The sequence below is a fragment of the Pavona decussata genome, unplaced genomic scaffold (genome assembly GCF_977016875.1).
Source record: "Pavona decussata unplaced genomic scaffold, jaPavDecu1.1 SCAFFOLD_64, whole genome shotgun sequence".
NCBI lineage: Eukaryota > Metazoa > Cnidaria > Anthozoa > Scleractinia > Agariciidae > Pavona > Pavona decussata.
Window position 1 is genome coordinate 1846828 of NW_028145484.1, and position 11616 is coordinate 1858443.

The following is an 11616-nucleotide window of genomic DNA, read 5'->3' on the forward strand; positions in this document are numbered from 1 at the left end:
CAAACAGGAAGATTAATTCTTGTAAATTAGTCTTCTCACTACCCGCCTAGATTAGCTCTAGCTACTTGCGGGTTAATGTTCTCTTTGAATTTTATGTTAAAGATTTTCCAATAAACTGGAACTTGAACTTGAAGAGAAGAAACAACGAAAGTTTGAAAGCTCAGTGTTCTGTTACCTCTGCTGTCATGGCTCGAATGGTCGTTAACTGGAAGCTGTATGCTTTGTTTGGCTCACTGATCACATTCGCCACCTGCAGATCAACCAATTTGCAACAGAAAGTGTGGGCGTTGAGTTTGGCATTCAGACTCATTTGCATGGATGCACGTTCGGATTAGTACGCTGTTCTCTTTTCTTAGAAGTAGACTGATGGCCTTGATGCAAAAATTGTCTGTTCAGTAGAGACATTGCTTTAGAACGGTTTAACAGTCTTAGGGGACTCTTTTATTGGTGATTCAGTAGCTAAAATGTTGTGGATGTTTTATACAATCCCATAGCTTTATAAAAACTCCGATTATACCATATATCAAGTTACGATATTTCTTTAGTGCGCAGTTTGTGTTTAGCTATTGACCGTGATGGAAAGATTTGAAGGGACTGTGTCAACTCTTTCAGTCTTAGCGAAAAATTAAGCTTAATAGTTGAATTGAATTAGTTAGACGTAGATCCTATCAAGATTTGTGATTATTAAGAAGGTTGTTTATCATACAGTTTCCTAGAAAGCAACTTGTTTGCTTAGTTAGTTTCCTAGAAATAGTTACCGCAAATATATACCCTTGTTGTAATCAGTTCTACTTGAACAGTGTTCAACCATGACTGAATAAGATGTTGCATGTAACAATCGGTAAGTAAAGTGTACGCGCACAGCGTATAGATGCACTTGTTTTTGTGAGTTTTTTAAAGGATTTCAAGCGTAGCTGCTTCAGGAAAGGAAAGACGAAAATTACTTTAGGTGGTTATCACTGGCATATGAAAAGAAATCACTGATGATGGTTAGTCTGGAAAAAGACGAAAAATAGGTTTAGTTTCAAATGATAGCTGAGTATTCTTCCTGATCTGAGGTCTTGAAATCTGGCTGAACTCATCCATCGATAGCTTTGAATTAACTGGTCGAGATCCCGTCATATGTTCATCACTAGATGGCACTGATCATTTAATATATTTTCTCAGTATAAAGTCTTCTAGTTTGCTTGGTATGAAAGCTTGGATAAACAGCAAATCTGCCCTTTAATTTATGAATTAATATTTTTTCAGCATCATTTATGCAGGCTCCCAGCCATTACAGGGAACAGCAACTGTTTTGTACTGACATTCGAACACTGATGAATTAGGCAGCGGGCACGCAACGCGTTTCCTGATCCTTTCACTTAAAGTTTAGAAAACAAACTAGCTCTCAGGATCCAAAAGTAAATTTAAGCGTACAAGCTTTCGACTCCTTCGCGGAATCTTTGTCAAGTGCTGAGATGTAAACCTTTCTTGCGTACACCCACCCCTCTCGCTCGATCAACATGCTAACATAACTGCGAAACACCTGTTTTAATTATCAAGTTTTATTATTTCTTAAGCAGCACTCATACGCAAATCACATTAACAAAACGAAGATTCCACATAAACTACAATAAAATTCTCAGGACATAACCTTTTGCATGCGGCTACTAATAAAGAAAGGAAAGAACCAGAAACTAGTTCGAACGTTTCTGGCAAAGAACCACTGGAGCTGATGTTATTTGTGACGGAACCAGGGCACATCGTATGTCGTTCCACTTTCCTTTCCGGCGGTCTGACGGACCAAACATGTGTCCACACCTCTCAGTTGAAGGACTGTTGGGCTCTCCGGGAGACCATGCGGTATAACCCGTCAGCGGAGAATTGTCAGCCCAGTAGAACTTTGTGTTTGCTTTAAGGTGAAGTCCCAGCCAAGCTCCCCATGCGGTTCGCTTAGTCTGCCTGAAGAGAAGATTGTAGATGAACTGATTTTCAGTGGCCGAGGTGATCTTCGCGAGGTCTCCTCCCAGCTTCTGGCAGTTCCTTCTAGCATCGCTCCACTGCAGTGTTGGAATATCGATGACGAGGTAACATGACTTGCCATGAGAAACCCAACCGGTGGGACATCCTGGAGAAATATAAACGACAAAAACATCTCGAATTTTTTGTTATATATTCAAGCATTTGAAAACAAAAGTGCGCACATGATACAAAGCTTGTTGAACTCATGATAAGCCCTTTTGTAATATAAACACACTAATCTCACAGGTATGATAATCTTGTGACGCAAACTCTAGAAATTAAAGCCGAAATTATATTTGTTTTCCCCACCCCCGGTTTTTGACGGAATGCCACGTCGAAGAGTTAAGCAGTGTTCCAGCGCTCAAAATGATTACGAAATTCCCAACACTTTTATTCGTTTTCCCTGCAAGCAAGCAAATTCATTCTGAAAAGTTGCTTTTTTTTTTTTCAACACCCAAGGGTTTGTTTTGGTGGACTATCTGTTCGTAGGGCATAACCCGCCTCAGAAATTCAGATTAAATTGTGAGCAAAAACTAACGAGTTCAATAGCAAAATGTCACTTCAGCCTTTCGTGACAAAACTTTTGTTTATGGAACGACAAAATATGTTGTTTAAAATGCGGAAAAAGGCCAGCTAGCATTCGTTTAGAAGGCCAACATCAGCTTGAAAATTTAGCTAAAAGAAATTTCGGGAACTGATAAGATCACAGGAGGTCCCTAGCTAAAGAGTCCAAATAGACCAACGCTGTTAACTTACTTTAATTTGTTCTTAAATTTTAATGGTCATAAAACGATGAGAGAATACAGTAGATAACATTTTCAGTGTTATGTTTCAACGTTCTTATTAGGTACTCCCGAACAGTCTGGGATTCTGCCAACCGACAAAACAACATTGGATCCCAGCCAAAAATATTTTTTAATAGAATTTGCAAAGATCCATGCTATGCTGACAGTTTATACATGCATATCGAGTTTATGTGCCTTGGCTTACCTTGACTTAGCTGTCCCGCGATGTAATCAACTTTAGCTTTGATGTGAGCCATCACTTCGCGATCAACGTCTGTTGGGCCGCAGTTGTTGTTTATCACAAGGCTACGCCCAGCTGCATCGACTGGAGTTGTGTTGGAACTTTGAGTCCTTTGTTGTTGACCGTTTGAAAAGGTGATGGCGACCACGACGCAAAGAAGAAGAAGCACGAATCCGGAACGAGAGAACATTTTCCCTGACAAGCACTGAACTCGAGACTGGACCACTTTAGAATTGCTACAGTAAGTTGTCCTGAGACGTCAACGACTGACGCACAACTTCTGATGTGTGCGTACGCGTATTAAGTAAACCGTGTATCGAATCACGAGGCAGCATTCTTAACCCTAAGCCCCGCCCAAAGCCAACTCCTTCAGAAAATAATTATAGATCGTTTGAAATCGCAAGGGTTTTGCGACTGATCGAAGCTGAAGGTTAAGGAACCTATGTGGCGAATTTCTAGGTAAGCCCCCTCACGTATTCCCAGAGGCACTGAAGAATTCGCAACTTCACATTAAACCATACATGTTGTCACATCCTCGATTTTCAATCAACTCACACGTACACCGGAAAGCGCTGATCTTATGACTTGGAATCCGACCTAAAGCTATTTTAAGTGTATTCTCGAATGCTCTAGAATGTTCTACACGATGAACAGATGCCATCCTAAGTATAAAGTGAAACGCGCAGTCCTCGATCACAACTAGAAGTGTTGTCACAAAATCAACTAAGATTCAAACTCAGGTCTTGTAATCAACAAAAATCAATTATACAAGAAACCTGACCGAACAAACTCGCAGCCTTTGGCCCCTTAAGTGGGATGTGTTAGTCACGCAATGTCACACATTTTTTCTAGAATCAATACAAAAATTACAGTGGAGGTTGGGAAAAAGAGAAGCGTCCTCCTAAGGAGGGGTCCCCTGAAAAAGAGGTTGTGAAGATTCTGTTAACAATTTACCACCTAAACAAAAAGCCTGATTTTGACTTGACTAGAATTTAAGCAAGCATAAAATGTATGATCTTTAATTCAAGGGGGTTATTTAAGTCTGGACTGTATAAATTAGCTGTTGATCTTTGTAGATCATACCAACAGGTCAGCATTAAGTAGTCCGGCACAAAATATACATTGCCAATGTTTTGACAACTACACTAAGGGGCTGAATCTGTGGCGCGTTTTCAGGGTCAAAATTAAGTTACCACACAAAACTGAATTGCGAACTAAATTGTCAACTTACATGGTGATTTTCAGTTAAAGACCTCTTTTGACGAGTTGTCTTCCAATGAAATCGTCAAAAAAGGGGTCAAAAAAGGATTTGTTAAGCAGGGCGAAACCCTATTAAAGAGTCCTACGAACAAGCCGCCTCAAAAATAACATTTGAGGAAAATATTTTAAAAAAAAATTAAATGCTAGAGCCTTCCCAAAGAATCTAATTGAAAAAATTTATGAGATGTCAAATTTACAAAAGGGTCATTGTAGGCCTTTAACTGAAATGAACCAATCAGTGAGGAGAATTTTAATCATGTTGGCACGTTCGCGCCATGTTTAAAATTCATTTAGTTTGTTGACCAAGTAACACAAAGCAGTTACATGTTTGAATTGTTCTGTGCAAACAAGACGAAAGAGAAATGGCGAGTTGACCATGAATTTGCCTTCTTTATTAGCTTATCTACAAGAAACAAATGTATGGATAGGAGCAGCTCAAGAAGACATTCAAACACGGGTAAAGGATCGGTTTGCCAGTTTCACTGCGCAATACACATTTGCCCGCATGTAGTTAATGGAAGTAGTTCAGAAAATTCGCCTTTAGTCTCGCTGAACACCTTTAGCTTTTCAAATTATCAAGTAGATACTAACGTGTAGTTTCTGTTAAAAACAGAATAGACAGCTGTGGAAGCCAGTGAAGTCAAGTCGAACCGCAGCTCACTGAAACATGCATGATATATCTGGACGAATTCGCGTGGTATTGAAACATCGAATCAGCCAAGCTTATAAGGGACGTTGTTTATTTACGCCAAGGAATTAAATCAAGGTAAGCCTTTTCCTATTTTTTCCCAAATCAGTCGACAAAATTTATTATATTTCCAATCCTGGTGCCTTCAAACAGCTCTGTGTAACATTTTGCCGTTGAAACTAAACCAGGAATATTGGCTGAACGAGCCGCGTGGGTTTAATTTCAACAGCAATCAAACGCGCTTTAGATAAAATTGGGCTTTTATAAATATCGTCAGGTACTTCGCAGTTTTCTACGAAATTCTCGCTGGATTGTGCAATTTCAGCTAATATTTTCAAACAAGAAGGCAGGTATACAATGAACAAATTGATCATTTGCATGTGACGTCATGGCGGCCATGTTGGTGGACAGGAAATAAGGTTTTTCTCCTCTGGGAGTTCACTGCGATTTTTATGCAAATTATGTGAGCAAATTTTCTTTTGTTTTATCCACCAACATGGCGGTAATGCAAAACACCTATACCATAGAGTAAGCGAAGAAATGAATGATTGTACAAAGAACGGATATTTTTGTGATTTGGCCCGACCAACTGTAAATTATTTTACTTGAATGGAGAGGGAGAAAAGAAAAAAAAAATAGAGTTATTGAATACAATCTATTCCGGGTCAAACGTATCACAAACGGTAGACTTTCTTTACGTACTTTATATATCAATGCAGTGATTTAGCCCCCAAATTAACAAATTTGCGAACTTCATCAGTAAGGTTTTTTTACTGCGATATTTCAATTATTAATTTTGTAATTCTACTAACTTGTATATGCAATTATTGCCTATTTTGGGGTGGGGTGGATGACACCTCCATTTCAACGTTTTCATATACGCTTTATTGAAAAAACACTGTCCCGTACAAAGTGTGAACAATTTTCCGGACGGGAATATGGAATAAAAAAGCATGGGCATATTTCGTACTTTTCTTTTGTCTTCGAGTGTACCCTAGCGTCGAATTTGACGATTAAATGCTCCTCCGCAAGAAAAAAAAATGTTCCAATTGTTGGTATACACTATTTGGAAACTGGTTTATTAATTTTCAATCAAATCAGTGGCACCCAACAGTTCGTTTCGGTGGACTGAATGTCTGTTCGAAAAGACATTACTCGCCTCAGAAATTCGGATTGAGTTGTGAAGGCAAACTAGCGTTTTCTTTAACGAAAAGTCATTTCAAACTTTCGCTACTATACGCTAACGAAGCCAATAATGCCATTTGTTTTTGGAAGGGCAAAAATCTCATTATTTAAATGTGCGAAAAAGTTCAGCTAGCATTTTCGCCAAACCTAGGGCAGCTCGCAAATCCGGAGAAATAGTCGGTTTCCGTTCCCTATTTGACTTTTAAAGGCAGTAAAATGATGTGGAAATGAAGGGAACAACATTTTAATTGTTTCGCTGTAAAGTTCTCGTTAGGCGCCCTGATAAAATTTCTGTTGGATTCTGGGGCAAGAACGCGTGACGAACCCCTAAAGAACGTCTGCGTGTGAGGCTATACAGCACTCGAAAAATACAGCAAAGTTTGTGGAGACCCGTTTTGGTGAACCTATCGCTCAAAAAATTGTCATTTTCCCCTTGAACTCATCCACGAATTGGGAACCGTGTGTTTCCGCGGGACAAGAAAAAAAAAGTGTAAAACTGACACTTCAAGTTCAAATTCGCCACCCCACCCATGTCTACAGTAACGTTCAAGTCCCCTACCCTCTGAAAGACCTTTCTGTTTCGCGTCAAATGCAGAACATTGGCGCGGAAAATGGCAAATTCTCGGGATATGCGTGGAAGGGGTTGTTGACGGTTCGAATCCGATCGCTCAAACACTATACCGATTTTTCAGCCAGAGATTGCAACCCTACGAGTTTGCATTGCCGCCGGTAGAAGGCATTTGTAATTTATGAATGACCGCACGGAGTGCTGTTGAAAGGAAAAAAGATCGTTACCATTGGTTACTTCACAACAGAGCAAATTAAAATAATTAGCGTTTGATTCATAGCCAACTTCACAGTTACTGCGTATGTAGATTATATGCTCAGCCGACTGTACAGTAAATTTAACCTGTTTACTGGCTGATCTTTCTAGAAGAGCTATCCGACAGCTTTTGCAATACTTGTCTTTGTGAAAGCACAAACATGGAGTTATCACTAAAATTTTTCTGTGTACTGTTTGCCTGCTTAACTCCTTGCAGTTTTGCATGCTCTAGTAGTAGAAAATGGCTGAGCACAAAACAATAGTCTAAATACCAACTGATACGGGAAGCAGTTTCCTGCAACGTTAATATTGTGTTGCAAGTTGCGATTATCCTTTCCCGTACTACTTGAAAAAAAGAAAAAAAATCACTTTGCACTTACCTCCGTCAAATAGCCATCCTCTGCAAAACGGGAACTGATAAAATGACCAAAATCAAGGTTTTCTGAAGAACGTGGACAGATGACTGCGAACTTTTGAGTTTTTCGTAACTTGGAACACTGTTCCTACCAATTGTCATTTTGTTTATCAGTCATTGTGATGTAAATGCAATGTAAATGCAATCTGGTGTTTTCGGATAGTTTGCGTGCAAGTTGAACGAGTAGAGTAATCAAAATAGCGCAATGAGATGATCTTATTTTGTGACTGACGCTTTCGGCTTTTAACGTTGCTGTCGACGCTGCTCAAGTTCTCTTTTACTTGAATTTGAGGATTCTGTACCGTTTTTATGGTCCACTGATTTCCACACCATGATATAGACAGAACAAAAAGTTTGGGCGATGTTCGGTCAAGTAGATCTGATTCCCACGATCCCTTTACGAAATTGATTACCATAGTGTACTATTTTCCCTATAGTGAAATTTATTTTGCACACTTGATAACAGAAATGTGAAGCGATTACAGCCGTACCTAGGCCTCTATACGCAGTGACAAAGTGGCCTATTTACAACCATATGCTTAATTCGTATTAAGTTCCTTTGGGTGAAAAAATATTTTGAAAAGCGGGTTGAGGCAAACAGCATCATTTCTTCAGCCAAAGACAAAGTCAAGTGATTTGAATCTATGTTTGCTAGATCATACAGTTTTCAGGAAAGAAAACCATTTGTTCTGTTCCGAGTTGCATCGGATACAGATACACATAGATAGAGGTTTTTAGGTTTTTTAGAAATGTTTAATCACGTCTCTCATTGTAGCTATTATATTAAAGGAAATGAAACTTTATTCCTTTGACTTGTTATCAACATCCTCCACTCGGACATAACCCGAGCATTTGACCGTTTTCTATACCCGGAGAATTGGGAATTTCCCACAAAAGGCCTGCTAGAGGCTAGGAAATTTAAACTTTGTCTTGGGAGGGAAGCGAAATTTGAAACGATGTTGTGATTTTAGTGAAGTAAGTGTTTTCCAAATCCCCCGTTTTTCCAACCTAAGTGATACGATAGGGCTCCATTTTCAAATGTTTACACCATAAAAACGTTTTCGAGCGTGCGTTTTCGATGAATAATCATGAGCGCTTTTTTTGTTAGGACAGGGTGAAAAGCAAACGGATTGACTTCGGAGACAATCAGTATACCGGCAAACATCGTTAATTGGTGTTTACTTTATATGTTTTTATTACTAATCTGAGCTGCATTTTGTAAGTCAGTAGTAATTTTCGGAGGAATTCGTTGACATTGTTATTTGGGAAACTTCTGCAAAGAGATCAACATCGTATTTTTGTTGTTAGTAAAAGCAGAACATATGGACGCTTTTTCTACGTTTTTTATTGCGCAAACAATAAGTTTCTGTTGAAAAAAAAAACAGTTTGAATAATTGTAAATGAATCAGTTTCCAACAACCATTTGTCACTGATAATTTTCGGTTTGTTGAATGCTTTTTTGGTTTTTAGTTCTCTAGTGCTGTCCAAAATTTGTATAAATAATTTTTTCAGCTCGAAATCTTTCCTTCCGAAAGTCTGGCGTTTGCATTTCACTGAAGAAGCGACCAGAAATTCATTTTTATAAATGGTAGGTGGAAAATTCGGACGTGTAAACGTTTCTCTGGGGTCATAAATTTTGGATAAATCCGCTCATTGATATGGCTAGAAGCCTGCAAAACCTTTATTACAGCATTTTTTGATGCACTAAGCCAATCAGCCCGAAGCTAAGACCTCTGGCCACCAGGTATGTGGAGTTCGCGCACGAGAATTCATGTTAAGTGACACGGGAAGGTAATGCCAGCTTCGTGTCGTCGTCGTCGTCGTGGGCGCGTTTTTGAAGAAACGCGCGAGTGTCTCGCGGATATTTTGGGCTCGTTCCTGAAGAAACGCGCGAGTGGTTCGCGGAATTTTTGGAAGGGTTCTTGAAGAAACGCACGCGTGTCTCGCGGATTGTTTAAGGCGCGTTCTTGAAGAAACGCGCGAGTGGTTCGCGGAATGTTTGGACGCGTTCTTGAAGAAACGCACGAGTGACTCGCATTTTGGGCGCGTTCCTGAAGAAACGCGCGAGTGGTTCGCGGAATGTTTGGGCTTGTTCTTAAAGAAATGCACGAGTGTCTCGCGGACATTTTGGGCTCGTTCCTGAAGAAACGCGCGAGCGGTTCGCGGAATTTTTGGGAGCATTCTTGAAGAAATGCACTTGTGTCTTGCGGATATTTTGGGCGCGTTCCTGAAGAAACGCGCGAGTGGTTCGCAGAATGCTTGGGTGCGTTCTTAAAGAAACGCACGAGTGTCTCGCGAATATTTTGGGCGCGTTTCTGAAGAAACGGCATGAGTACGTTCTAAGTGATTCTGTCGGGCGGGAGACTACAAGCATTGAAGGTAAGCCATTTGGTTTTATTTGAGTTATTTTGGTCAACTGGTGTGTTTCGTTCTCAGATCAAGGAGAGACCGCCAATTCGTCACCGGCAGACACGCTATCCAGTGAAGACATAAGAGAGACCTTGAGTGTAAGTAAAACGATCAGTTGATTATCTATTTAACAAATCGACGGCAGTGACCTGATAAAATGACGTCATAAAATGTTCAACACTCAAGTGTCACTGCCAAGTTTGGAACATTTTTGGCGTCATTTATGGTCTATAAGATCTATAAGGGCTACCAATCAAAAGCGGGGATTTCAAATACTTCTGGAACTGGTGATTGCCCAGGGGTTCTCCCGTTCTCGATGTAACCTTTCACACACGAAAATCCCTTCCTCCCGACTAGCGACCCCTAGGTCTCCGAGGATGGGATAAAGTACGAGCTGAATTGGCTTTATTTTCTACTGAGAAAGCGCGCGCGTTACATCTGACGTCACTTTTATTGTCTGTACTCTTATAGACAACAGCTTCGAGCCAAGCAACGCGCGGAAATTTTAACAGTTATTGTAAAAACAAAATTGGTACGACTTGACGTATTTGCCTGTGTGGCTTCCCTTTAAGATCCCACCGAATTCTTAATACCGACGGAGAGAACTGAATAAGTTACTTACGGAAACGAGGATGTGAAAAAATGTTAACTTGTTCTTTCCAGGGATTCAAACTCATGATCTTTGCTATAACAATGAATATTTGCAACGAAACAAAAGTTGGTTGTACCATCTACATAATACTAGTGAACACACTAGGCAAAGGTATATGCCGGGGTATTCGGATGCAACTTTTATAAGAATTCAAACTCGTTTTAATGAAAGACAATCGCAGGAAAAAGCTCTCTATATACATGATGCTATGAAGCCTTTGGTATAACTCCAGCTGATTTGCATCTTTGATTAATTAAACTGGCATTCGTCTTGCATTGTATTTAGGTATTAAGAAGACAACTCCACAAGATATCATTGCAGTCATATTGCAGACCCACTTCTGCGGCATCTCCGACAGAATTGCCAGAAGCTTAGCTTGCGAGGTTAGTATCTGACAAACGAAATTGGACGCTTAATGGGATTCTTACCCATGAACCTTTGCTTTGAACGGTCGAATGTATATTCTACCAAAAGCTGCAAAGTTAGAGCTGAAGAAATACTTGAAAGCAGTAAATGAGATCCCAACAGCTGAACTTTGGTTCAATGTTGGAAGTACTCTTTTCAAAAAGTGCGAAGACGGGACTGAGAGAAAGTTTAATTCAAGGATTCAGGTTCATGGCCTATAAAAGTGCTATAATAACCAAAATACTCTAACAACGGCTGCAAGACTGAAGCAAAATAATTACGACGTAAAGTTAATGAGATTCAAACTCGTTTTGTACGCTAAAACAGCAAAAAAAAATTCTTTCTGAAAACCTTGAGCTTGAATGAACTAATGAATATACTTTACCAACAGCTGCAAATAAAGCAAAGTTAATATGCCAAATTCAATGAGCTCGGATAGGAATGAAACCGATTTTGCCTGAGCAAATCAGTCGCGTTGGTACATCTGCGGCTGGCTGGCGTTTTAGTTTATACTGACATACGTCTGGAGAAATATTCTTCTAGATGTGAAGAAAGTTTGCCAAAAGGTCATTGCAACCTTATGTTGGAAGCCCCTCAGCAGCATCTTGGAGAGAATTGCTACAACGTAAAGCTTGCAAGGTCAGTATATGAAGTAGCAAAGTAGGTTTTATGGGATTTATGGCTTTAATGGGATTCAAACCCATGCACATTCTCCACCAACAGTTTCACCGACATGGGATTCCGCCATG

The 11616-nt window shown here is 39.8% G+C and overlaps 1 protein-coding gene and 1 long non-coding RNA gene across 2 annotated transcripts; one reads left to right on the forward strand and one right to left on the reverse strand.

Moving 5' to 3' along the window:
* Positions 1-1529: 1529 nt before the first annotated feature.
* On the reverse strand, positions 1530-3578 carry LOC146478374 (perlucin-like protein). Its single transcript, XM_085111902.1, has 2 exons — positions 2995-3578; positions 1530-2110 (listed from the first exon to the last, which is right to left on the reverse strand). The coding sequence occupies exons 1-2, from the start codon at positions 3218-3220 to the stop codon at positions 1680-1682; spliced, it is 657 nt and encodes a 218-aa protein (XP_084968028.1). The 5' UTR covers positions 3221-3578; the 3' UTR covers positions 1530-1679.
* An 857-nt stretch (positions 3579-4435) lies between these two features.
* LOC146478375 (uncharacterized) lies at positions 4436-10902 on the forward strand. The gene is made up of 3 exons (XR_014865078.1): positions 4436-5056; positions 9838-9908; positions 10748-10902. It is a non-coding gene; the product is annotated as an uncharacterized LOC146478375 (long non-coding RNA).
* The last annotated feature ends 714 nt before the right edge of the window (positions 10903-11616 follow it).

Coding starts and splice junctions, on each gene's coding strand:
- LOC146478374 (XM_085111902.1), bottom strand. CDS start 3,220: ATGTTCTCTCGTTCCGGATTCGTGCTTCTTCTTCTTTGCGTCGTGGTC. Junction 2,111..2,994: donor CGCGGGACAGCTAAGTCAAG/GTAAGCCAAGGC, acceptor ATATTTCTCCAG/GATGTCCCACCGGTTGGGTT.